The 26,312-nt window shown below is 39.8% G+C and overlaps 1 protein-coding gene across 5 annotated transcripts; it reads right to left on the reverse strand.

Annotated features, from left to right (window-relative positions):
• Positions 1-1,468: 1,468 nt before the first annotated feature.
• Positions 1,469-25,925, reverse strand: hdac9b (histone deacetylase 9b). 5 transcript variants are annotated; one of them, XM_062422407.1, is made up of 11 exons: positions 25,724-25,925; positions 15,747-15,988; positions 15,231-15,390; positions 13,554-13,677; positions 13,309-13,430; positions 7,623-7,754; positions 7,163-7,278; positions 5,546-5,668; positions 4,814-4,991; positions 4,477-4,691; positions 1,469-1,836 (listed from the first exon to the last, which is right to left on the reverse strand). In XM_062422407.1, the coding sequence occupies exons 1-11, from the start codon at positions 25,830-25,832 to the stop codon at positions 1,504-1,506; spliced, it is 1,854 nt and encodes a 617-aa protein (XP_062278391.1). In that variant the 5' UTR covers positions 25,833-25,925; the 3' UTR covers positions 1,469-1,503. The 5 variants fall into 5 exon arrangements, with proteins under 5 accessions (XP_062278391.1, XP_062278390.1, XP_062278393.1 ...); XM_062422406.1 differs by having other exon boundaries at positions 15,231-15,399; XM_062422409.1 differs by lacking the exon at positions 7,623-7,754 and having other exon boundaries at positions 15,225-15,390.
• Between the last annotated feature and the right edge of the window lie 387 nt (positions 25,926-26,312).

Consider the following 26,312-nt stretch of genomic DNA (forward strand, 5'->3'; position numbering starts at 1 on the left):
TGGTACAAATGAAACAGGAAGGTTCACGGCTATGCAATACATTTGATTGATCACTTTAAGACAGACTATACATGTCGCAATGGGCACTTTCAGGGGAAAACAGGCTCGAAAAAACAAAAAAACAAAAAAACAAAAAAGAAGAAGAAGAAGCAAGGTCCCGTTCAGGGTTTTTTTTATTGAAGTTACATCAAACCTGCATGTTGAGGTAAGCATGCCACTAGGGAATACAAAGGAAGCGATTCCCTTTATAAAGGACTCCCTTAACCATATCCCCACTCACTTTGTAATTCGCCTTGACAGTAAATCAATTCTCAAGCCTGGCCCCTTGGACTCCAACCCTAGGTCCTCCTCTCTCAACATTCCTGCACACATGAATCACTCCAACTCCTGGCTTCTAGAAGGCATTTCCTGCCCGGCCCTCTCTCTCTCCCTCTCTCTCTCTCTCTCTCTCTCTCGCTCTTTCCCTCTTTCTCTCTCTCTTTCCCTCTGTCTGACTCCTCTGCTGAAAGCTGGGCAGGAACCCGGCTGAGCTTTGATTTGGACCCAGAGGGAGAGAGGGAGGAGAGCTCGGCTTAACACAGGGTCCTGGCCCTGGGACTGCTCTGAGATAGATAAAGAGAGAGAGAGAGACATGGAGACTCTGGATGTGTTGGGAGATGCCTGCACACCCAAGCAGGGATTTAGTGCTTTATCCTTTAAATTGCAATATGAGCAGCGGACCATATTCCAATGGCAATATCATCCCAGCGCAAAAGTCTTCCCTAACGGAGCGTCCTCTGTTAGGATTTAAGTATACATTCTCTCTAAGACAGATGTTCATTATTTCAGTCCACTTAACATGAAACATCATCAAAGATTTTCAGGAACAACAGAATATGTAGTGTTTTTTAAATTCTTTAACACACTGTAAAGACTTTATGATCATTTTCAGTGTTAAAGTGGATAGAAGGGCATTCAAATATTTTTGTGGCAAGAATGTACACAAGGGGAACATAAGTTGGCTATTCAAAGCTGTACACCTGTTCAACCTTTCATCCAGACATCACCTTTGCTGCTAAATCCACAGTGTATGTACATATAAGTTTTTGTGAGTAGAGCAGACTCGCGACAACCAAAGCGGTTCTTAAAAAGAACGGTCTAAATTGTCTTCATATTATATACACAAAAGTGTAACATACATATTTTACAGAGATCACTACACAAAGATCACAAACAGAGAGTCTTAGAGTGTGGGATGAGCTAGGCTGCAGCTGAGTGAAAAGGGGTCATATGTCGTGAAAGGGAGAGCTGGCCTACTGTGCAATGGCTGCTGTGTTTGTGTGTGTGTGTGTGTGTGTGTGTGTGTGTGTGTGTGTGTGTGTGTGTGTGTGTGTGTGTGTGTGTGTGTGTGTGTGTGTGTGTGTGTTTTAGTATGTCTTAACTGCAGGGATGTAGATGGACATGTTTGTAGAGAGTAGTTTATCTGCGAATGTTGGAGTGTGTGATCTCATCCTCTTCCCTTTTTCAGATCATGGCTCTTATCACCAGTCTACCTTTGACCTGGTGAAGATAGGTGCTCTGCTCTGACTCTAAGCTCTGGTTGGTTAGAGCTTCATCCTCACTATCTGCTGGCTCCTCCTTGACCTTGATGACCCCGTAGTGAGTGTCGGGCAGCTCGCCGCTCGAGCCACTGCTGCTGCTACTGCTGAGCGTGTGCTTCCGGATGACTCCTCCAGGGGGCAGCCTGTCCTCCTGCATGCTCTCCATCAGCTCTCTGTGTTGCTCCTCCTGCTCTTCCTCTGATTCCTGCAGGTGTGCGTTGGGCTGACGTAACTGCTCAATGGACTTGGACAACAGCTGCAAAACACATTCATCCGCCACATTAATGATGATATCATGCATCCAGTGATCCTTACTGTAACAATTAAACTTTTACCAGTGCAAAAACATAAAATATGTAGTTGTGATTTCTAATTTGCACATCAGACATTACAAGTAAGAAAAGTGGGAAGATTTATTTTACAAAAAACAGTTAATAAATAAATAAAAAATAGTTCCACCCTTGAATTCAGCTGCCCATATAAGAATTTTAACCAACTCTGTAACTTGAGTTTGAACAATTATACCACCTGAGCTCTAAAATGTTCAACAATTAGTGTTTTTTTATAATCTTCATTGGCATGTTGGCATGGGTACATTATCAGGCTGTCTGATGAGTAAATCCTCATTTAAATTACCAAAACCTGCAATAACTATAAAAAAAGGGTGGAAAACAGATACTTTATATTGTGTGATGCACGATTCAGACTTCATATGACATCAGAATTTGCATGTTGATAATCCATTTTTAGAAATAGACTGTTCTTTTTCCCATCAAGTTAGTCAGTAAACTGACATTTATATGATGCAGGATATTAGTTTCTTACATGTAACCGTTGTATTGACAATTGCAAACAGCTGTATATAATGTAGTTATTGTAGTTTAAATAATGTGACAAAGGCAATTGTCGAACTGAACTGAAGTTTCCGGCTATTGGCTGCGGTTAACAAATTTCTTTTGGAGGTTTTGGATTAGAAGCAGATTAGCCATTGTTCCTGCCTTTATGTGGTAATATAAGTAGGATTGTTCATAAACATTCAGTAATAATGGCTGCCCTTGGAAAGTGGAGTAGTGTCACTCATGGTTTATTTTTAGAAAATACTCCTCAAAATAGAAATGGACTTGCCTGTGGTACATTGTGTTTTTTTTCCTTCAAATTTTATAAACTGTGGTTATTTTATGTAAACATTGGAGCCAATGTATGCAGTGTAGAAAGCCTGTTATGCTATAGGCTTCCTAAAGAAGATATTGAGAGCATTACCCTGCTGCATCCAACTACAGTGTTCTCTACAAGCACTGAATTGTACCAAAAGCATGTCAAACTTCACTCTGAAACTGCACACACTGATTTTATCCTTACATATGTTGACCAAAATTCCATCAAACATGTTTCACAAATAGAGTATTGATTTTCCATAACGATTAACAGGTGCACCTGGAATTCAGTGTCAATGACAGTCACACATCAAAACAGTTTATTATTATTAGAAATAAGTAAGTAAACTGTAAGAACTAGATTTTTATGGAGGTGTTTTTGAAAATCGTTTAAAAAAAAAAAAAAAGTGTTCCCAAAAACAGGCTTGTGCCCAATGAGGAAACTCTGTGCAGGAGGATGTTTCAGTGTCTTGCAGCTTTGCTACCTCAGAACTACTGTAATGGTGCCATGACATTATTACTCCACCACAAGAGGGCTCCAAGACCAGCACCTAAAAGCGCCTTCCCCTGACAGCTGGTAACCAACAACATTATTGTCTACAGAATGTAGGCCTTATATAAATATCCCCTCAGCTATAGGAATTAGCCTCTTTAGCTCGGTATTAGTAAACACTGTTCATACCTCTTCCTAAAATCCCTAAGCTCTTGTAAATTTCCATTAGTGCCCCCTACTGTTGCAGGCACTGAAGGACGTTTAAAAACAACCACAGACAAGCCTCTGCTAGGAAATTAATTAGGGCAATGTTTCGGAGATGCCTCTCAATAAACACTGAGGGCTCATCCCTGATTAGTGGCCATTTATAACCTCCACTTAAAGAGGCTTTACTTGCGATCTCATTGGCCTGAGTGTTCAGGCACGTGTTTCTAGACAAGATGTCACTATTATTCCAAAGCTCTTTTCAAATCAAATCTACTGCACACAGTACTTACAGCTGATATTAATACTCATTTCAGCTGAATGGCAGTGAAATTTATTATTTTTAGTGTTGCAGAGGAATTCAAACTGTTAAAAGCTGTACATCTGCACTGTAAAGCTCCATAACTGCTTATGGTGCTTTGTGCTTTTTATTACTTCTAGGTAAGGATTGCTCTATGGTTCCCATGGCTCTTTCAGAGACCAGCGTTGGGACACATCAGTATGTGCGCTTACACAATGCTGCCTTTCACAGTGTCTGCCACCTCACACACGTCCCTCACCAGAATAATTACACTCTGTGTATAGCGAGGTCACCTCGGCCAGCTTACAGAAACACAAATATTGCCACAGAGGAACAAAATGTATTCTGGGCACTCTTCCTTCATTTGAACTTAGTTGAATTGAATTTCACAGAGTTAGCATGTGAACAGCACTGATGCTTTAAGCTATGATAACAGAATTAGTGCAGGGGAAGCATTTCTTCCCCATTTGAAGTCAGAAAGAAGTTCTTTGCTTCGCAGAAATAACACCGGTATTCCAGGGAAGAACAGACTATGGCCCAGGTCTGTAAACTTGAGCTTCCACAAATGCTTTTACAAAAGGTTAAAAATAGATTCGCATTTATATGCTTACAATGATTAAATCAGACTCCCTGCAGTAAAGTAAGACCTCACGAGACCTAAAAAGGAATGCAAAATGCAGCAAAAAGCAATCTGAAAGTCAAAATCCTCCCTTGTGATTTGAATATTGATGAAGAGCACAATACCTTATTTATATGGATCTGCTGCTGGTACTGTTTCTGTTTCTCCAGGAAGTGCTGGTGTTGCTGCTGGATAACAAGTTGGGCCAGTGTGTTCTGAGGCAGGGGCGCTGACTGGGTCCTGTTCAAGGGCCGGTGTTTTGGTAGTTTAGGGCGACTGCTGGAGGGGCGATCCTTCATGGCCAGAGGGGACTGAGGGTGGGATGACATGGAGCTGGGGCCTTGACATAAAAAATGAATTATAACTCATTTTAGGTTTCTTCTAAAGTCACAAGTATATCAATATGTAATGCGTAGCAACATAATGTAATGTTATGTTTGACATCAAGTAACACAGTCTTACCAGAGGAGAGCATCTTCTGCTGCCTCATCTGCTCCTTCTGCAAGAGGTGCTGAAGGAGAGCCTGGTGACTGGGGCTCACCTTAGACTCCAGGCCTGTTTGCAGGGGCACAGGACCCAGGAGGTGCCCAGGCAACCCATGTTTGATTTCTGTTGATCTGTCTTTCAACCCCATGGCAGCCTGACAGAAGAAGACATAAATCAAAAAGTAATGGTTATTTTTCAGTTCAAGCTACACATGCTATGCACTGGCATTGGTTGTCATGTACGACTATTTGTCATGATTACAACCAGATTAAATAATGTGATTTTTTTTGGGTGAAAATAGTTCTTGTAATTACAGGGAAGTCACAGCGGCTGATGAACAGGCCTCTTTGGAATGTGCCAGAGAGCTAAAAGATGATATATCATGTGCTGTGTTATCAGGTGCTGCACTTGAGTGGACTTGGACTTTTTTAAAAGCTGTGATAAATGAGGTAATAGAGGAAGATAAGAGCATGTTTGACACAAGACACTGCAGAACAATATTTATCTAAGGGTGATAAAATCTTTTGGGGCCACAGGTCAGTGACCTGTAGTCCATACAGAGATCCCAGACAGCCACTGATGCTTAGAGACTGACTGAGTTGAAAAACTTACCAATGCAGAACCAGTGAACTTATGCATTACGTAAGATTTTACTTCATTTAAAACACACAGGTTTTCTCGAAAATCTCAGAAAACATTTTTACTCACACTAATGGGCGAGGATGCAGTTGAAAGCCCCAAGGAGATGTTAGGTAAGGAGGGAGATGTGTATAAACTCAGCATCGAAACAGAGCCCTCAGGTCGGAATAATCTTGGCTGTGAAGGCCATCTCTACATCAAAGACACAGGAAAGAAGCAAAAGAGATTTAGGAGGAGGTGATAGATTTCAAATTCCCAGCATGGACAGTTTAAAAAGGCAACAAGAGCAGTGGCATAAACGTTAATGCACTATGACAAACAACAGCCCTCCTTGCTAAAACGGAAAAGTTTTTATGGTGATGATAGGAAGGAGTGGCAGGCAGGAAAAGTTTCCTGGAGCTTCATAGAATGGCACCGGTGAGGATGATAGGCTCAGCTATTATAAAACATTGTAAACCTCTAAATCTACCGCTCCACCCTCAGTCAGTACTTCAGTCCCCAGTCGGCTCAAGATCTGTTCCTACTCCCCCGGTCCCCACCCTCAGGCTAGTCTCTCAGAGAACATCAGCACTGGGGCATACTTCCTGTACCCAGCAGAGCAGCGGACCAGCATGTGGTTTTGGAACAGCCGTGTTTATCCTTCCAACCCCTACCAGTACTCAGTGACCTGTATGTGGATATCCGGCCCATATTTGACCCGAGGGACCCGTTCCCTCTGAAAAAGGATACCTAATGTAACGGTGCACAAACACGCCTTGCTTTTGCAACAGGCATGAGGTCTACGGGCAGCCCCACAGTCCACCAATGACTTTTATGAGAGCCTCGGCTTGGGTTGATACAATAGCAATCCTGTGTGTTTATGTTGTTAGCATGTGGGTGTCTTTGGCTACCAGTGCCTGGGATATCAATTAAACTCCACAGTTTGTCTGTCTCCCTAAGCCCCAACCTTCAGCCTGATGTCAGGGCGTCTCTCCCTTCTCTGTGTCACTGGAGGTCCCTGGGAGAGTAAACAGCGATGGTTAAGGAAAACACAGCTGTTCTGCTAAGATTGTTCAGAGATGTGTCATATCTGCCACCCGCTATAATGGTCTGCTTTGTGAGCTCGGTCCAAAGGGAGCTCTGGTCAGTAACTCAGCCATGAATCTATTGGGAAACGCCTCAGAACAACTCAGAACAGGACTGCAGCCAGGCCAATGACAGAAATACAATGACAAGCCAACAGCAACCTTGCAGTTAACTAAAGATGTGGCTTTTTTTTGCCTTTTTTTTTTTTACAAACATAAAACTGATTGTACAGCACATCTGGAAGAAAAATGTTGGACAGAAAAATGCAGAGTATGTACATTTCTGTTGTTGTTTTCGCATTGTTTGTGTTCAGCACTTTAACACTCATACAGCACTTCTATTGTCCTGCATAACATGTCACATTTAAGCAAGCAAACTTGGGAGATTCCGACATGTGGGTCAAACTGTGCCTTTTTAATGTAAGTGTGGGCAGCCATTTTCACTGGAGTGTTACAGACAGAGGACAACTGGCTGTTTTTTTAGCTGCAAGCAGGATTTTTCTGCCGTGATGTGCAATTATATTTGTAATATTCATATGATTTGCTTGGAAAGTAACATCAACTGTAAGCTTTTCAGATTTTTTGGCATATCAATAGCAGTGCTGGCGATTTACAAACATACCTCAGTTTTTGTGGTAGTAGGCAGGGAGGAGGGTCCATTTTCAGCCCCCAAGGCACTGGAGGCCCCTATGGGAGAGCTGGGGCCAGAGCCAGGGGCACTGTTAGTGGGCGTCGAGTCTACAGAACATCAAGGAGTTAGATGCAGTATGCATGCTCACACTCTATACGCAACACACATACAGAGGCTTGGAATAACTCCTGCAGCCTCACAACTGTTTAATGTATTTGGTCATGGCTACCTGAATACAATACATAAAAGCAGCGATCATTATATGCTACTGCGATGCAAAATTGCTGATTATTATGCTGCTATGCAATAATAACCCCAAGACATAGACGTGAATTGTTTACTGAGAACATTTTAAACACCAGGCGATAAGATGTAGAGAATCTGCATCACATGTAACAGACATAATGTTTCTCAGAAAAAGAAAATTCAACGCTCAGCCAACTGCACATACCCATTAGCTCCAGGGCTCTCTTCTTGTAAGGAGTCATTATGTTGCCGTCTCTTCTCTTGAGCATTGGGCTGCTCCTCCTCTCTGCTACCTTCTGTTTCAGTCTGGATCGTACCTTCAGGTTGGGCTCAGAGGCTAAAACATGAGGAATAATTTTTTCTGTGAGTCTCAGGATGACAAAGAACCCTATTCACTTATATAAATTATATGATCATGTACCCTATGTACTACTATGAAGAAATGTGTACAATGTATTGAATTATTACATTCATTTTAAAACTGCTCTATGCCTGAAATCAAGCATGGTGACTGATAACTTTAAGTGATGCTGAACATTACCAAAGAAAAATGTAACATCATAAAATAAAAGGAAAGTAAAAGAAATAAAGAAAGACTATATGTCAGTTTAAAAAAAAACAAAAAAGAGATGTTGTCACACTTCAATGTGTAACAATTTCAGTTCCAGTAAAATTCAGAGCAGGTTTCAGATAAATTAAATGAGTCAGGATTGGGCCCATTTCCACCTCATCTGGACTAAATTAGGTTGAGCAACACACAGGCTCTAAGTGAAATAGTCCGCTACCTGCCGCCCTGGTGACCACAGTCTGATACAGTAGCAACAGTTAAACTAACACAAAAACATGGCAGATGTTTCAGGCTCTCCCCACACCCCCTCCCCCTAATGCAAAACAGAGATACCCAAATACACAGTCTGAACACACTCCTAAGTCACACACACTCACACATAGCTTAGGCCTGAACTGATCCAGACTTACAAATCCAGTCCATCAGTGTTGACAGAAAGGCTGACGTAATATTTTTCACAATAGACATATTGCTTTCAAACTTTTCAACTGGTATTAATGATGGATTTAAAAGCATTTGTCAAAAGTGGCATTTTGTTTCACTTTAGATTATTGAATTATTTTTAAACCTCTACTTAACCAGGGTGGATTTACTGAACTTAGACGCTCTTTGCAGGAACGCCCTGCTCCACAATAACACTGTTACACAAAACTGATGATTGCCACCCTTAAAGAACTTTTACAACAGTCCCAAAACAAAGCCAAGTTTGATAAAAATTGAATTTGAAAGCAGAACAAATTGAAAAATATAGTCAATGTGCAATAAAGTCATATTTGACTCTTGTTTATTTGCTTATGCCATTGTTTCTAAACTACTAATCAGGAGCATGACAAGTAACTTACAAAATAGTTAGGTCAAATGACTCAGCAGAGGTACAGTGGGGTGAAGTGGAGCATGGAGGTTTCATGCTATTTGTCTTTAATTTTGTCATTTAATTGAGAACATACTGTAGTGTAATAATGCTACAAAATGGCTAAAGAAGGTATTACAGACCGTTCATTCCCCGCTAAATTGTCGCTTTAAATTGAAAAAAATAAAAAGGACATTGCAATTAACAGTGAGGACATGACCTTTAATTCTTAAATTGTAATTAGAGCTCTGCAAACCTCTGATAAAAAAAGACAGTAGAACTAATTTCAAAAACTAAAAGTGCGTGCCACAGACGTGATGATGGAAAAATTATATAACACAAAAAGAAAAAAAAGCACTGGAGGTTGAATCTGGGCAAGGAATTAATTTTGAATAATGTGAGCATCAGTTATGCGAATGCATGTAAACACTTTTGTGTCTGACTGTTGAGTTGTGCTGCTGTCTAGTCACAGTGACAGTGACTCACTGGGTCAACATGAACTCATATGGACTTCCCATCAACCCCTTAGACATGGAATCCCACGGCTAGCTTTACACACTCAAATAAAGCAGAATAGATAAGCTGGTCTTTTGACTGAAAGCCAGGCCACAAAGCGGCACTGAACTTATGTAAACCTTCTGTTACACAATAGCCAACCTGTTTCAATTATTTAGTTCAATAATCAATAATTCATCAATTAAGATCAATAATTAAGAAGACCTTTTGCAATGTGTACAACATACAGCTATACATAGGAGAAGTGGGGCTATGATGCGGGAGCACTGCAGGGAGGAGGAGAGGGAGCGGTGAGGAGAGGGCACAGCCAGTAGAGTGGGCCAGATGCTGCTATTTCTGGCTTTTGTCAAAAGCAGCAAAACCTTCTTCCCTAATACGTGGCACAGACCTCTAATCCTGTGGGTGTGAGGTAGAATGAAAGCGAGCGAGGGAGGAAGAAAAGAGGTAGGAGAGATAAATGGAGAAAACGCTGTTGGGAGTCGTATGAATCTGCTTCACGCCCTGCTGCCTTGATTGCTTTCTATTTTTACACACTGCTGCCACCAAGCAACGCATCCCAATTGGTCGCCACGGGAACGCCAGACAGCAGCACGGGAACAAACACTTTCTCCCTGGTCTCCGTGGAAAAAATGCCCTGGTGCACAGTGCAACAGGAGGCAATGATGGTAGTCGCAAAGCATATAAACTCAAAACACCTGGGTCACTTCTGCTGCTCAGAAAACATACAGGATGCCTGCAATACACCAGGGTCATAAATCAATCAGCTTATTACATTTGAAAGTGGTGGTGCAGGGCTAGTGGCTCTGCTGGTGGATGTGTTATGCTATCTCCACTTAATCAGAATTTTAACTCTGCTGTCACTGTGAGTGTCTGTGTCCATTAGAGCCTGGATGTGGACAGATGGCTGTGTGGAAAGCTGAATTTTGTGTTCTGTACAAGAACACGTCTGCTATGCATTTTGCCTGACAATCATGTGTAAACTGAGGCTGAAATTAATATTATCATTGGCTGTATCAGTATTGGCGGTTTAAAGAGAATAGTCTTCACCTGCTCTATATGAAAAGTGTCTTGAAATAACTTTTGTAGTTTTAATAAAACTGACTTTACTTGCTGCTCCTTTAGCACTACCAATAAACTTGGTTAGTGTTATAGAGTTCACATATACCATGTTGTAAGATTAGCAAGTTAAATGAATGTTTCTGATATAAAAGGTTGCATGATATTCTTAAAATTTACACACAAACTTTCATATACATTGGGCTTTACAGATTTACCTTTGTAGGATTAATTTTGAAACACTGTCTTGCACCTGCTGAATGCACACATTTGGTAACTGGGTCAAGACCAGAGCGGGTGTTGCACATCTTACTGCTAAGCTGCAACTATTCTTGTTACAGACTATAACCTGCCCTCAGTCTGGTCTATTCTTGTCCCTGGAAGTGAAACAAAGAGGATATATACCCAAGTAAACAAGTTAATCACGTGAAATTCTTTAAAGTACTTTTTGGGTGAGTGAAATAAAGCCGGGGGTATCACCGCTATCCTGTTTTTAAGGATCATGTAACTATAAATAGGGCACCTAATGGTAAGAGATCAAATCACAGATTCTTTCTTTAACGGGGTATTTTCAGTTCTTACTGGTTCATATTTATTATAGATAGTCAGGTGTTAGTTTTATGTCCTCTACCCGTATATACTAAATAGTGTGTTTAACATGATGAAAGCTAAATTAGAAATAAAAATTTGTTGCAAGTTTTCAAAAACCACATGAGGAAAAGTATAAGTTTTAAAACAGACCATACACAATGTAGATCACTCATAAACCTCATTCTGAACCTCAACTTCAACCAGAAAAAAGATGGTTAGTTAGTTAAGTTTATTTCGAATGTTAAAATAGCGAAACAAAACAAATAGGCAGTGGTTTACGGCAAAATAGAAATTATAGCAAAAAATAAATAAATAGAAATAGAAAAACAACATATATACATATACACATACACACACATATATATTCTTTCCATTTTCTTTTTTTTCTTTCTTTCTTCCTTCCTTTCTTTTTTTTCTTTTATTTACTTTCCTTTTTCAGGCATACAACAAACAATAATAAATATCTAATGTTCGAATGGGTATAGGATGAAGCAATGAGCTTTTCTAGTCATACCCCTTTTTTTACCCTTTCTTTTTTTTTTTTCTTTTTTTTTTTAGACTATCAGTCACTTCCAAGCTAAAGATGGTGCAAATGAACCAGTGGGAAGTCTAACATGGAGCATTCGAGTCATCTCGACTTTGTTTTGAGAGAGCTATCTTTGCTTAAACAAACAGTCTTGCCGAGGTTCATCCTGCCTGTGCCAGTCCTAACTCGGCAACACCTGCCAATCAGCTATCAGTGACAGCCTGTGGCTTGAGGGAACAACACTACCTTTGTGTTTCCCCCTCGCGTGCCAAGCTCTCAGAGGACTTTAATGAAGACAGACAGGAAGTGGGGGAGGAAGGCCTGAACAGGAAATGACCACATATAGATTCAGGAATCCAAAGAGCAAGAATTAGTTTTATCAGTGCAAGAGTCAAGAACATAAAAATGAGGGGACGATTTAACCACAAATGAAAGAATAAAACTGTTGTCTGAGCATCAGAGAGACTGAAATCTTCCAGTTATTTGTTTCAACTTGCCTTTTTGTGTTCATGTTGAAAGGCAAACAATTCTACAATAAACAGTCGCTCTGTTATTTAAAAAAAAAAACTGTCTGGCAATTCCTTACTTTGTGGATCTAAAGGCATGTAAATATATATTTATAAGAGGTATTTCTCTGCTCTAACTTGTATTTGTATGATTCAAGGAGAATTACATGCTCTTACAGCTTTCATGTATTCTTTCTAATATTTTTTCTTGCATGCACTACTATACATGACATTATTTTTGAAGACATACTTCTTTGCCTGATCTCTAAATTGTATATATATACAACATGACAGGTCTGTAGTTAAATAACTCAACAGGTATAATTGTTTTCCAGTGTAATTAAAAGAGACATGAAGGGGAAAAGGACATAATTTGGTGACCTCATTGCCGAATTATGAAGTTTTTAGCATGGTGAGCTCTTGTGCTCGTGGAAACCAGGAGACCAGGAGTTATCCTTATTTATACAGCCATCCCCAAAGGGTTCCTCAAACTTTAAACCAACAAACCTGAGCTGCTTTTTGGTGGGAACCTGTGTCCTTTCAAAACAGTTTTTAAAGCCTATAACTCAGAAGAAATTAATCCGCTTTAATTCTCCCATTTACTACTAAACAGTTCAAAGAGGCCTTGGAACTTGGTTTATTATTGTAACATAGGGACGGATATGGTTCTTTTTAAATAATGGCAAGATAATTTCAGTACAAATAACAGTAATTCAAATTTAAACGTGTAGTGAAAACATACAGTTAAACTGTGCTCTGTACTGCTATACGTTTTAGAATAATCCAAATAAAAGTGAGGAAGGTTTAAGTTACTTTTCTGGCATGCGTCAAGCCTTATGAAAATTCTATGGTTAGCCCTGGAGGAATGGGGTGGGGGAGGTGGGGGGGTGTAAGGGGTCATAATGAGCCTAACTCGTGTTATTAGCAGGTCATCAGCTACCTCAGAAAACACTCTGTGGGTACACCGACCTCTTGATTGACATGGGTCAAAAAGACAGTCACTGTATTTATAACCCAACATGCCAAATAGAAAATGACTTATTTAAGGCAACTTCTCAACACTCACAATGAAATCTTTTTTAACTAGTTGCGTGTTGATATAGATTTATGTATGCATGTTTAGGTCCGTGTTGTGTGTGTGTGTGTGTGTGTGTGTGTGTGTGTGTGTGTGTGTGTGTGTGTGTGTGTGTGTGTGTGTGTGTGTGTGTGTGTGTGTGTGTGTGTGTGTGTGTGTGTGTGTGTTTGTGTGCGTGTGTGTGTGTGTGCAAATTAACAAACCTGTCTTCCTCAAGGGGAAGTCATCCTTGCTCTCTATGGGTGATGGCAGAGTATACTGGCAGGTGGGGGATGTGCCGCCCAGAGGTGGAGAGCTTTGGTCCAGAGATGTGTGGTGGGAGGACCTGATTACACAAGAAGCCATAAAATTTAAAAGAGTGCAATGTGATATCATGATATAGATTATGTGACTTAAATGTAGTATTTGTATCCCATTCCATCAGCCTAAAACACCAGAATGTACTTACGTGTACCAGAGTTTTGGGTGGTGGATGAAAGAGTGATTGACTCCATTGCTAGCAGGGTCCTTTGCTGATTTGCTTAACAGAAACTCTTGGAGTTTCTGCTTCACCTCGGTACTGGCCACTGCACCTGTGAGACCAAAAGACGGAATCACAGGGATTGGGGTTACCCTAGGGCTATGACTCATGATATATGGCATGATATTATGGAAAAGGAATTGTTATAAAACTAAAGGTTACCCTCTTGAAACTTAAAGCTTTCTTCATCTTCACTGGTTTTGGTATGTCACATTTACCTAAAACTACCCTTGAGTACGTACATTTTGTGTTTTTCTCTTTAATTTCTGCTGATTGAGTTTACTTTATCTTTCACAGCAGTCACAACTTATGTAGGAAGATCTCCCCCTAGTGGTTTAAGAGCACAATATTAGTTTCAAGCAATACTGCAGAGAGACCTTCTTTCCCATTGGAGGGTTACAGTTGCAGGGCACAGTTTCAAATTACCTGACCTGACAAAGCCATAAATCTAGTCTATTGTTAGCTATAAGGTAAAAACAGAAATGATATACTATATCTGAAGCTATTTTGATCTTGTTGTTGAAAGACAAGTTCGACTAAATTCTAAGCTTAAATGGCACCGGCCAACCTTATGTCATCACTTATACTGGTGAAATACCGTTTCATCATCAACAACACTATCATATTTAAATCACTGGCAACTTCTATTTATATGATGAATGAAGTGATTTCAACTTTCTAAACTAAGAATCCTCTGGCACAGGTACTCTAAATCTAATACTTAAAACATGTTGTTTCTACTTACCAGCAATACAGAATTAATTTGTCCTTTGGAATAAGTATATTAAGTTTTTAATCAGATTTATTCATCACTGTATTGTTTAATGTTATCTAAAAGGAACATTAGATTTGGTAACAAGGGGTGGCACTCAAATAGGACAGAAAACATAAATTACCATGTACCCCAAGTGGTATCTAGCCAGGCTAATAGTTTTAGTTCATGTCTCAACACTTTTATTGTGTTTTTGTCTCTGTGGTTTGTTTTTAGAGCCTAGGAAGAGACCTGTGACTATTATTGTTACAGCAGCTAAATGAGATACAGTCTAACAACAGGCCAAGATAGGTGTCTGTCTAAGCCCTTGCAACCAGAAACCAAATAACTAATCTACTAATATAGACTATAGTAGACCTCTAAATGCAGCCCTGCCATATGAGTTGAAATACGCCTTGCTTATACAGTAGTTGCTATAACAGAAGTTAAACAAAATGTTAAGACAAAAACTTCTTTGGTCTGATTTCCACTGCTGTCGAGCTCAATAAGCTCAAGTTTAGCAACTGCTATGCTAAGTAATCTTTAGAGCCAGGACATCTGAATATTATAAATAATAGTAATAGTAATAATGATGATAGCAAAACATGTACATGACCCAGTGTGACTGAGTATTTTCTGAGCAAGTGGAGCATTCATCTACAGCAAACCATTCCTATCCTGCTGTTATATGCATATTGTGCTTAGGCCTCACTCTAAGGTAATGTATTAAAAAATGATTGAAAAGGATTAGAGTTATGATCTGGGGGCCCCATGCGTGCTTTTGCCTGGGGCCCTCAGAATCACAAATTCCACCCCTGATGGTAATGGTGATGATGGCGGTGTCGAGCCCTTACTCTCTCGGGAGCGCTCTTTGCCCCTGAGGCTCAGACTGGAAACATGCTGCTCTCGCCGATGCCTCTCCTGCTCCTTCTCCTGCTGGTTCTGCTGCTGCTGCTGCTCCAGACGGCGCTCCTTCTCTGCGAGTTCCTGCTGCTGTTTCATGGCCTGGAGCTCCTGCTGGAGCTGAGAAACATGCGGGCCTCCAGTCAGCATAAAGGGAGCACACTGATAAATATATTTTTAAAACAACAGTGGCGTCTCTGAACTTCTGCAGTTTCTATTTTGCTGTGATGGGCTATTTGGTACTTATCTGTAGAAACAAAACTCACACTGTGCTGTAATGTATTGCTCAACACCCTGTCTTACTGAGTTGTTTCTTTCTTTCTGTGCTCTGTAATGTTGTTCTGAGCTATAATGTTTTCTCCTGATCTGCACTATGACATGCTGTGTTGTGCTCTGCTGTTTTGTTCACTGTGGTGCTGTGCTGTGCCACTGCTGTCCTCCATACAACTGTGCAGTGCAATACTGACCTTGAGGTGCTCCTGGAGCTGAGCCTGGTGCTGACGGGTCAACTTCTCGTGCTGCTTCTGGAACTCGCTGATTAGTAACTGCTTCTGGATATGCTGCTGCTTCTGAATGAGGAGCAACTCCTGCTGCAGCTGCCTCTCCCACAGTCCCGGGTCTGAGCCTGGCCCCACCATCCTCAGATCTGTGCGTAGGTCCAATGGTGATAAGGGATCCACAGTCAACGGCACGTCTGGCTTAATGTCCACTGTGGGATGCAGAGGGGAAGCAGAGGGATTAAAGAGAGAAAGAGATTAGTCAAATCCAAACAGCACCTGTGATTTTATCAACTCCACTCATGCAACCACAGGTGACTGTATATATTATTATCTCACAATGTTAAGAGTTAAGCAGGAAAGGAAAATTGGGATTTTAGAAAAGGGACGCGTTTTCAGAATTAGAGAGAAAGAACGAGAGGGAGGGAAGGAGAAGGGTCAGAAATGAGGAGCACAGCTTTCTCTCCAGCGATCCTCAGAAACCTACAATTATAATAGTTTCTATAAACAAACACTGGATCACATCCGTCAGCGTAGAGTCTACTGGGAGCAGCTGTATAGCAGACTCAATGGACATTTGGCACGAAATGTTGGAAGTGGTCATTTAAAGTATTTACGTAAATCCTATCTTCCCACTGTTTGATAAATAAATAAAGGGAGTTCTTCTCCTAGTCTCCACCAGAACATTATGCAGATATCCCTTCTTACCATAAATGATTTAAAGCAAAGTTGTTTGCGAGCCTGGAACCAACATGTATTTGTGAATTTATATTCCTGTGATCTTTGTAACTTTTTAAAAATTATTTAATACACTCAAATAATACACACACAACAATATGATGACATCTCACAACAAGGAAAAAAAAGTTAAAGTAAATGTATTTCAATAAGATCCCTTCAGTAGTTTGAATAATTAGATTGACAGTACTAGTGCATTTAGAAACTAAAATATATTATATTACCACTAATAAAACACCTTTTTATGAAACCTTGATCGTATTTTATTATATCACCAGTAATTCTTTTTATGATCAATGCAATACATTTAGAGAGAATATTTGTATCACAGCAGAATAGTGTCAGTCTTCTCCATGTTTCAGATATACAATATCTTTGTAATGCCCATGTGGATCTTGCTTTAGGAGTAATATTAAGATGCCCTCTTTCTGTGTGTCTGATAATATTCCCTGAGTGACAGAGTAGTTAAAAAAATGCGATCAGAGGTTTTTTTAATTTCTGTGAAAAAAGTCTTATAAACCTCAATAGGAGTGTCATCAATCCCAGGTGATTTACCCGAGGAGATTAATGACATCCAATAACTCTCCTTCCAAAATTTCACCTTCACAACTTAATTGCTGATGTACTGAGTGTCTGATCATAGTTTACTGGAAAAAATAATTCAATATCAGAGCCAGTGAGATACTCTGGCTCCTTCTCAAAAGAGAATAAAGCATTGAAATTATCCACCAACTCACATAATATTTCATGTGGAGATGTAAGTAACACCATTTGTTGTATACAAGTTCATCATGTTTTTCTTGGCAAAATTGCTTAAATTTAATCTTAAAAGATGAGCAGTACACTCACCCTTTTCAATCCCACTGGCATGAGATCTATTGACCATTTATACACCCATAGTATAAATTCTCCAGTTCCAGTTGTTTGTTTTTATCAAATAAGCTGTTTCTACGAAGGGTAGTTGCATATTATACAGGTTCATTTATGTCGTCCATTAAACTCCTCTCCTTAATCTTTTTTTTTTCTCCAGTTTTTCATTATTTTCAAAAATTTATTTGACAAACCCTTTATTTTTTTCAATAAACTTAGTACAATTTAAACTGATAGATGACGTCAAGGATGCAAGGTAAGGATCCAAACTAACATGAAAGACATGAAACAACGTGAAAACACATTTACTTTGACCAAATGTCTAGTGGTGAAAATTAACGTCAAAGCAACAAAAGAAAAAACAATGAAACAAAAACCCATGCCAATCAGCTAGGTCCCTCTAATAAAAGGAAAAAGAATAACAAAAAACTGGTGAACATAAGTTAAAGCCAGAAATTAAGACAAAGAAACAAGAAAGAAACTAAAACTATTCTGAAATGTGATAATCATTCAGCTTTTACAAACAACAACAAAGCAGGGAGCAAATCAGGAGGGTGTTTCTTTCCTATTATCCTGAGCCAATACAATATTTATTGCAATATGCAAACATGTACACATTTTCAAAATTGCTTTTTACTAACATAGTCTAAGATTCTCTTGCGCCTCTTGCACCAGTTCAATGATATTTCAACTGATCTGTTGTTTCCTTTCCACATCCCATTGTTGCAACTGATTAGTGTCCAGTTTCATGATCTGTGGGTCTTGACGTGTAGACTCTCATGGTACCAGGACACTAATGAGCAGTCCCCACTCCTCGAGAGCCTTTGCCGCAGCTTGTGGATTTTCATATATCTGCAAGGTCCCATCTTCACTAAAAACCTTCAATTTGGCCAGGGCCAAGATGTGCGATTTTATATTCTTGGCCTTGAGTTGTTTTCTCAAACGCCTGTACAAGGCTCTCTGTTGTTTCGCTGAAGTCGAGATCAAAGAAGATATGCATACCATTATAGGTTAAATCCTTCTTCCCTCATGCAGCATGTACTATTTGCTTCTTTGTTCAAAGTTCAAAAAGGCAACAATTATCAGTCGGTTATGATCTTTGTCTTCTCTGTACACGCGGTGCGCTCTGATGATGTTAAATTCTCCAGGTATTTTAAGCACCTCGTTAAACAGTTTCTTGAGGAAAGCTGTCATATTGTTGCCTTCACTTTCTTTCAATAGACGCACAATGTTTTGCCTGGAGTTATTTTCCAGATATTCAGATGTTCTTCCATCCCCGAAACTGTGTTCACCGGATATTTAATCGATTTATGGTGCAGTATTTCAGTATCATGTATCTCACCGACCCAGCGCTCAAACTGTTCCAGTCTGTCGCTCATTTTTTCTACATCAAAGTGTAATTCTGTTGTCTGTTGCATAATTGTCTTGATATATTTTTCAGTCCCTAAAATCCTTGATCTCTTTCAAGAGTAAGTCCATCATTTTGACCATCAGGTTTTTATTTCTAACACTTCAGCCTTTAAATTTTTTTTTTTTTTTTTTTTTTTAAATCTTGTGGGTTGGACAGACACACTTGCTTCCGCCATTACCGGAAGTCCACCGGAAGTCTTTCCATCTTTGTTACTGAGTGCAGACACTGCAATATGTGCATCAGTAAGAACTGCATTTGTCTTTGACAACTACGTCCATCATAAGTAATTGCCAGATACAAAGTGAGAGGGCATCCCTTTGGTCTCCAAGCTCTAAAAATAGCTTGCTCCAGAGAAAATCGATTGCCAGTTAAGAACATAGAAGACAGGGCTACTTTATCTTTCTATTCCACAGAGGATGATCAGTGATTGTACAATGTTTTTCTTTATCATTTTCATCCCTGTGTTGTTTCATTTACACTTCTGTATAAGCTAACTACAGTGAACAGTTATTGTAAACAGCATCACACCTTTGAACCAATTTTAGATATTAATTAAATAATGGGCATCTAGGCCTATATTTGACCAGTTATTAAATAAAAATGTCCAGATAAAACTGCATGTTAGTTATGCTGATCATGATGTGACATTCAAGGAAGGGTGCACACTGTCCAGACTGTATAATTTCTCTTCCATTTTGAGACCAGAGAAATATTCAAACCTGCTTAAAATTCCAGTGGCTAGAGGGAGATTTATTGAGTGCATTCATTGCCTTAATCTTCTCAAGGGTCACATTTGAGGGAACAAATACAGGCAATGTTATTACGCCACCTGCTCATTGGAAGCATTAGAGAAAACTGACACACTACACTTTCTACATTCACATAAATAATCTTGTGTTGCATTGTCATACATATATTCTCAATAAATATAATAAAATATCAATAAAAAAAGAGTTTAAATCTGCCAAAATAAGCAGCATCAGTCTACAGTAGCCATCAATTAAAAGCAATGCCCTCCTGTTCACTGATGCTGTGAAGCACACTAGCGCCCATTTGTTTTGTCATGTAGCCTGTTTTTCATTGCCACCATTCCATGTGTATGCGGCGGTGATGATTATAAATAGAAACATAAAAGCAAGTGGCGCAATCCTGGTCTGTGACAACCCCCACACCCTAGTATCCACCACCCTAACTTGCCGCTGTCATGGCAACGCTGGCGACGTAATTATGTCTCCCCATCCTGCAGATATCGAGTCTCACTGCATGTCATCTCCTGCCTACAGTGGCAATGTGACATGTTGACTATTAGATCAGCTTTTCAGCTCTTATATAAGAATGGAGTCCCCAGCAGAGAGAGACGGAGAGAAAGCATTACAGAACCCTCCAACACACACACACACACACACACACTGTAGAGATTCAGTGGCTAAGTGATAACTTGTCTTAAAACACATTCAAAGAGTGAAGACAGCTACAGGGGACTCCTGTGCTGTAATATTTCTCTGTGTTCTAAAAACAGCTCCAATCAAATGACGGAGAAGGGCAGGCACAGAGAACAGGCACCTGTAGAACAGACCCTTCTCTACTGACAGTGAATATTAATCTTAGCTTGTAAGTACTTGACAAAGGACTCTTTTGTAACAGGCGCTGTTCCAGGGGCAGCCGTGAACCTGTGAACTATTGAAGGGCTCAGAGAGTCAGACAGCCTCAGCGCTACTTTTGCCTAATGGACCTAAATATAGCAACAAAAAACACCTGCTGCCTGGGAGAATTCACCACTGTGATATCTAATTAATCTCATATTTCATTCTGTACCCTCACTGTGACTGGCATTAAGGATCTCCACTTTGATCAGCACAACAAGCTGAGCCTCAATCAAAAAAATCTCAGATAGTGGTTTAACAGGAAGGGAGGCAGGGAGGAGGAGGAGGAGTGTGAAAGCTAAAGCCACCTTTGATAACCGAGGCTGTATGAAATGGCCCTTGAGGAAACCACAACAGCCTCATGTGCCTGTTCTATTCTTGTCTACTCACCGTCCACTGTGTTGGCAAGACTAACGCTGGATGGAATGACAATGTTGAGGGAATATAATGAGGTCCGAAAGGTAGGCAGGCATTGTTCCAGCTCAGCTGAAGCCTCCACCTAATGTATAATTTAGAATTTTCTTTCCTCATGATTAACATCACTTTCTGTGCCTATAGTAGAACATAAAAAAGGTCAAAATATGCCTCAGTTTATGTTTTTTACCCAACCACGGAATACATTAGACCTATATATGTGCTGCCACAATTTTACAGTTAATATATTTAGGTCAAATGCACCCTGAAACTACTCAAAACTGAAATCTGCTGTTTCTGTAATACAAAAATACTCCTTCGGCAGAGGAGAATACGGAACCACCAGTAACTAGAGCTAAATAAAATGCTTTTCTGAGCAGGGTCTTAATATAGACAATGTGTGAAAGACTGTCACAGTTGTGAGGCCGCCTGCTCAATTTAACACAGGCAAAAATAAAAGCGCAGTGTTGCATTTATGTAACTTTTGGGTCACTTTTAAAATGATCACTTGCATAGTGGAGCCTGCCACTTCTAGGTTCAGTGGTCCAATTGTGTCATCATCAGTGATCACAACCCTTGATATGAATGCTGTTTTTCAGGTGAAAGTGAGGTGCCTCCTGATTGGTGGAAGTGCACATAAGTGTCTCTAGGCACTGGTAAACAAGAGATTTATGAATGACAGGTCCCAAATTTGTTTTTAGCACAAGGGAGCGACAAGCACCCTCCCCATGCCCAAATTCCTCCCTACGGAGGGCCTGCCAAGGGGGGATAGGGTGACTTATGGCCTGTGACCACACTCCTACTGCAGCGAGCAAAGCCAGTGTCCCCAAAGTGTTTATTTCTATAACCGATCTGCCTCTCATTAGCTTTGGTGGTGGTTAGAGTGACAATCACAGCCTTAATTTGAGATGTTGGATGGCTGTCTTTTTTGCCCCAGGCCAAATTAGCAGGCTTCCCACCCCAGACAGAGAATAAACACACATCATCAGTAACAATACTATTACATGTAAGGAGTCTAAAACCTATAGATACATATAGTACAACATTATCAACATTAGTCAATAACATTACACCAAGACTAATGTTGGACTTTACACTTTGAAGTTTAAATTTAGCCCTTTTTAATCACGCTAGTGCTTAAACTGGAAACTACAGTAAGTAAGGAGTTATTAATACTGTAAACATGAATATAAAGCGTGCAGCTAATCTTACACCTTTAGATTAGTTTGCACCTATAGGTGCCCTTTAGCGTCACTGAATAAGGCTAATAATATTCAGATTTCAAGGGAAAAAAACTGGCTTCACAGACACATTATTATTATGGAAATATATTATTTAATACACCAAACAGGTGTTGATAGGTAAGTGCTGATAAACAATTTAACTTCTTATTAAAAATGATTGATATATCCAGGCATTTAAGCTTAGTAGAATTGTTTTTCAGCAATTACAATAGCACACAGTGCACACGTACTATGAGATAAAATGTTTCTCCTGCAAAATTCTGAATTAATTAATTCAAGATACAAATATAGTTGGTACAGATTAGATTATGAATGTTGAGAATCAAATATCTTTATCTTCTTACTTGTCTCAAATTGGTTGCAGCAAACCAATAATAATGATAACAATAATAATAATAATTATGTGTGTACTGTAACTACTATATAAATATGGTGTTACATATGGTTACAGGTTGTTGTTTTTCACTAGTTTGATTTATAATAGCTTTTTGGCAAATTGAGATGAGTACAACCCCAAAAACATCACCACAATTTGAAGTGCCTTTTTTTTGTACGTTTAGTACTGGAGCAGCCGTTGCTCCACTGGTGCTCCAGTGAATCACATTAGTGTGTATAAAAGATATGTGTTTATAACATCATAACCCAATGTAATACTGACCATAGATCACCATCTTTAATGTATATTTTATTACTGAAATACCAGTTTTGGCTCTACACGTGATGGCAGTCTTTGTGTTTATACTTTAAAGATGTTGTATGTTAGATACATTTAGTAGAGATGGTTACTGATCTAAATTCCCTGTCTGACAGTATAAATAGAACCAGAGATACAGAAGATGTTTGAGGGCAAAAATAAGCTGATGCTTGGGACTGCAATGTGGTGCTGGATCTCTCATTAAGTGCCTTGTTATTTTGAGCAGCTGGCATGTCTAAAGCAGGAAACAGGTCTTTATTTTTAAGACTCAGGCTCGTCCTTGCAGCTGAGCCAGAGCTGTGGCTTGCAGGCTATCTGCTAACAAAGAGAGTTGAGCTGAGCTGAGCTGAGCCACCAAGGGCCTTTCGCCGAGGGGAGCCAGGAATCCAGTCGTGTCCAGTCCTGCCGTCGTGTCAAACCGTCTCGCAAAACTACAACATACAAAACGACATCTACCAAATCTTTGTCCGAGCAAAAAAAAGGAGAAAATGCAGCAAATTGTAGGCGACCATTATCAAGTTCTTCTTGAAAGATTTATCCTACTCTCTGGGGACTGTAGCAGCTCCTACAGTCAATTAAATTTCTGATAAATCAATCACCAAGAGTCAATTTTCTAAAAGCATTGAGCCATAGCAAACCTTCCAACCAGAGGAAAAGCATCCAAGATCCTGATAAAAACACAAGCTCTAAACTGTTCTTTCTGTATGACACACATTAAGACAAACAGACAAAATATAAAAAGCAAATAAAAAAATTACAATAAAATTTAAATAATAGCCTATGTTACATCATTCTTATAATGAGTTATTGTTTATCATTAATGAATCAAAACTCCATATTTCTTTTATTCTATTTCGCATGCTCTTTAGCAGTGAGCACTTCAAACATGAGGCAACCTGAATAGATACAGGATACAGAGGAGAGGACTTGAAAGGTGGAGCATTGTTATTGTCTGAAAGGTTCCTATTGAAGAGAGCTTGCATGATATTTTACATGATATCTTGCACTCAGGGGGAACTAATTAGTTTTCCCTGGGTAGAGAGCCCATCTGAGCACTGTTTTTGTCAGAACTTTGATGTTACAGACACTAATCACAATAAGAAAAGATTCATGCCCTTTATTTTCATGAACCACTTGAAATGTATCAGCAGAGAGTATTAAAATAAAATGTCATCAAGTTTGATTTAGCAACAACTGTTCACTAACCACCTATTCAGCTGACACAAGGATCCGTTCTCAAACAATACTGATGACAGTGTTTTCATAATCCTAAAACATCCTCAAGTCTACATTAAAGCGAACATGTCTGCTCAACAACACATACATGAGACCCAGTGAACTCGTACAAAAGCATCCCACAGTTGCATTTTTAGACAGATAATGTTAGTCACTGTCAAGTGATTTACAATAAAGTGGAAAGAACAAATTAAACAGGCAAATGACAGAATTCTCTATAAATATCTGTTCCAAACCACTGTTATATCAGGAGCATGCCAAGATGGAATGATAACGCACAGACGACTAATCTTAGCAGGCTAATGCCATAAGCTGAAAATAACTCACCTAAGAATAGCTGACCCACAGAATAAGCAAGGAGCCTGAATTCAGGCACTCGGTGTATCTGTTGTTTGGCTCACAGGCCTGTAAGACTGGGCTCCTGTAGCCTAATAGTCAAATAACCTGCTCTATTGACAGAGATGGAATGTGTCATCCCCCTGTCATCCTCCTGTCTTATTTTTAAATCTCCTCACGTTTAGCCCACTGCCTCTGCTTGTTTTCACTCACCCGGTTTGCTTGCCTGAAATCAGACTTGAAGCAGTGTTTTTTGTTTTTTTTAAGTGAGTTTTTTTACTCATCTTTTACACCCAAACTACTGAGTTGACAGTCAATGTAAAAAAAATCTAAATTTACATTAAACAACAAGATTAAATTAGTCAACAGCATGTTGTTTTCCCTTGCTGTTGGCTAATTCTAGATAATCTAATAACAATTTAAAGGTCATAACATTTCTGAGTAAATCAAGACCTCAGATGAATCAATCTGCACTTTGTCATTACACATGCTTCCCAGCAACCCACATGACGATGTTTTCATAGAACACAATGCTTTAACACTTAACTCATTTCCTAAGACAATTTTCACATTTAATAAATAGCCACATGCTGAAAAAAAATCAATCAAATAAGGTGTGACTCATCTTGAGTCAATACAGTGAATAGACGTTACTCATACTGATGTCAGCCATGTATTCTTCAATTCAATTCATAGGTCAAAAATTGAACAGTCAATGTCTGTGGTAAATATCCTGAGAGAAACCTTTCAGTTGTCCCCTCAGTATTTCTGTCACAGTTTTTCCTGTTCCCTGAAAAGTGCACGTTGACATGGAAGCTCGCAAAACACAACATCGCTTTCATGTTCACAGTGACTCATTTCAGGCAACTACAGCATGGGTATAGTGTTAATGTTGTTTTTCTACTGAGCATTTTAAATAAGGAAATGTGTTAATGTTAAAAATAAAGTATATTATGATAATCAGCAGCACTTTCTTACTTATTAGAAGGGTTTTTAAAACAGATTAAGGTAAAAATCCCACTGGGAAACACAAATTATAAAGCAGCATATGCCATTACAAGAGTAATTACCTTGATTCAGGAAGAAGTGCCTGATCCTACCACGTTGCTGTGCTGAGAAGCTTTGAGTTCTCTTTTCACACAGAATGAGAGACCGAGGGAGCGCAAAGAGTTGAGAGTATGTGAGAGAGGGAGAGAGTGAACGTGTGAGAGACAGGCAGATAGGATGAGAAGAGAGTAGAGAAGTAGGAACAGATTCAGCGATAGAGGAAAGACAGAGATTGGTACGCAAAAAGGGGAAAAAAACAAGGTTGAAAGCTGAGATTCCTCAAGAGGAGTAGAAACACCGGGCTGTGTGATCACCTGAGTTGTTCACGTTGTGCATCTTGCTCTGGTTGGGGAGCTGCTGGTGTCCAACGCGCCCTTCTGTTGTGGAGAAACTTGACTCGCCCTCGTAAATCGTCTGCAGCATACTCCACTCAGCGCTCAGGTCTCATCGCAAGCCTTGCGTTTCCTGTCACCAAGAGCCACCCCTCAGCCACTCAGGGGAGAGACCACGACAACAGGCTACTCTCTCCCTTCCTCTGCCTCCTCCTCTGAGTAACCACTCTCACTGTAGAGCAGGAACACAAACGGCACACTCTGTCTGCAGGGCTGCCACACTCTCCCGGTGCCCTGCTTCAGTCTAGTCCAAACACTAACACAGTGTTAGGAGAGGATGGCAAGTCCACCTTCTTTTTTTCCTTATCTGCCTCTCTCCCTATTTCTCTCCAGTCTGTGGATTTTTCTCTTCTCTGCAAGCCGTCTGAGCAGAGAAAAATGTAAAGCCGAGTTGCTAGGAAAGCCGTAACTGTGTACTGAGCACCTCGCTGAGGCAGTAATGCAAGCCAGGGAGGGAGCAAGCTTCATTTGCATGTGAATCAACAACTGCGTGGCCCACAGGTGACAGAAA

This window comes from Scomber scombrus, chromosome 7 (assembly GCF_963691925.1).
Source record: "Scomber scombrus chromosome 7, fScoSco1.1, whole genome shotgun sequence".
Classification (NCBI taxonomy): Eukaryota; Metazoa; Chordata; class Actinopteri; order Scombriformes; family Scombridae; genus Scomber; species Scomber scombrus.

Coding starts and splice junctions, on each gene's coding strand:
- hdac9b (XM_062422406.1), bottom strand. CDS start 25,832: ATGCTGCAGACGATTTACGAGGGCGAGTCAAGTTTCTCCACAACAGAA. Junction 15,400..15,746: donor AGCTCCAGGAGCACCTCAAG/GTCAGTATTGCA, acceptor CATGTTTCTCAG/CTCCAGCAGGAGCTCCAGGC. Junction 4,992..5,545: donor CTGCATCCTCGCCCATTAGT/GTGAGTAAAAAT, acceptor TTCTTCTGTCAG/GCTGCCATGGGGTTGAAAGA.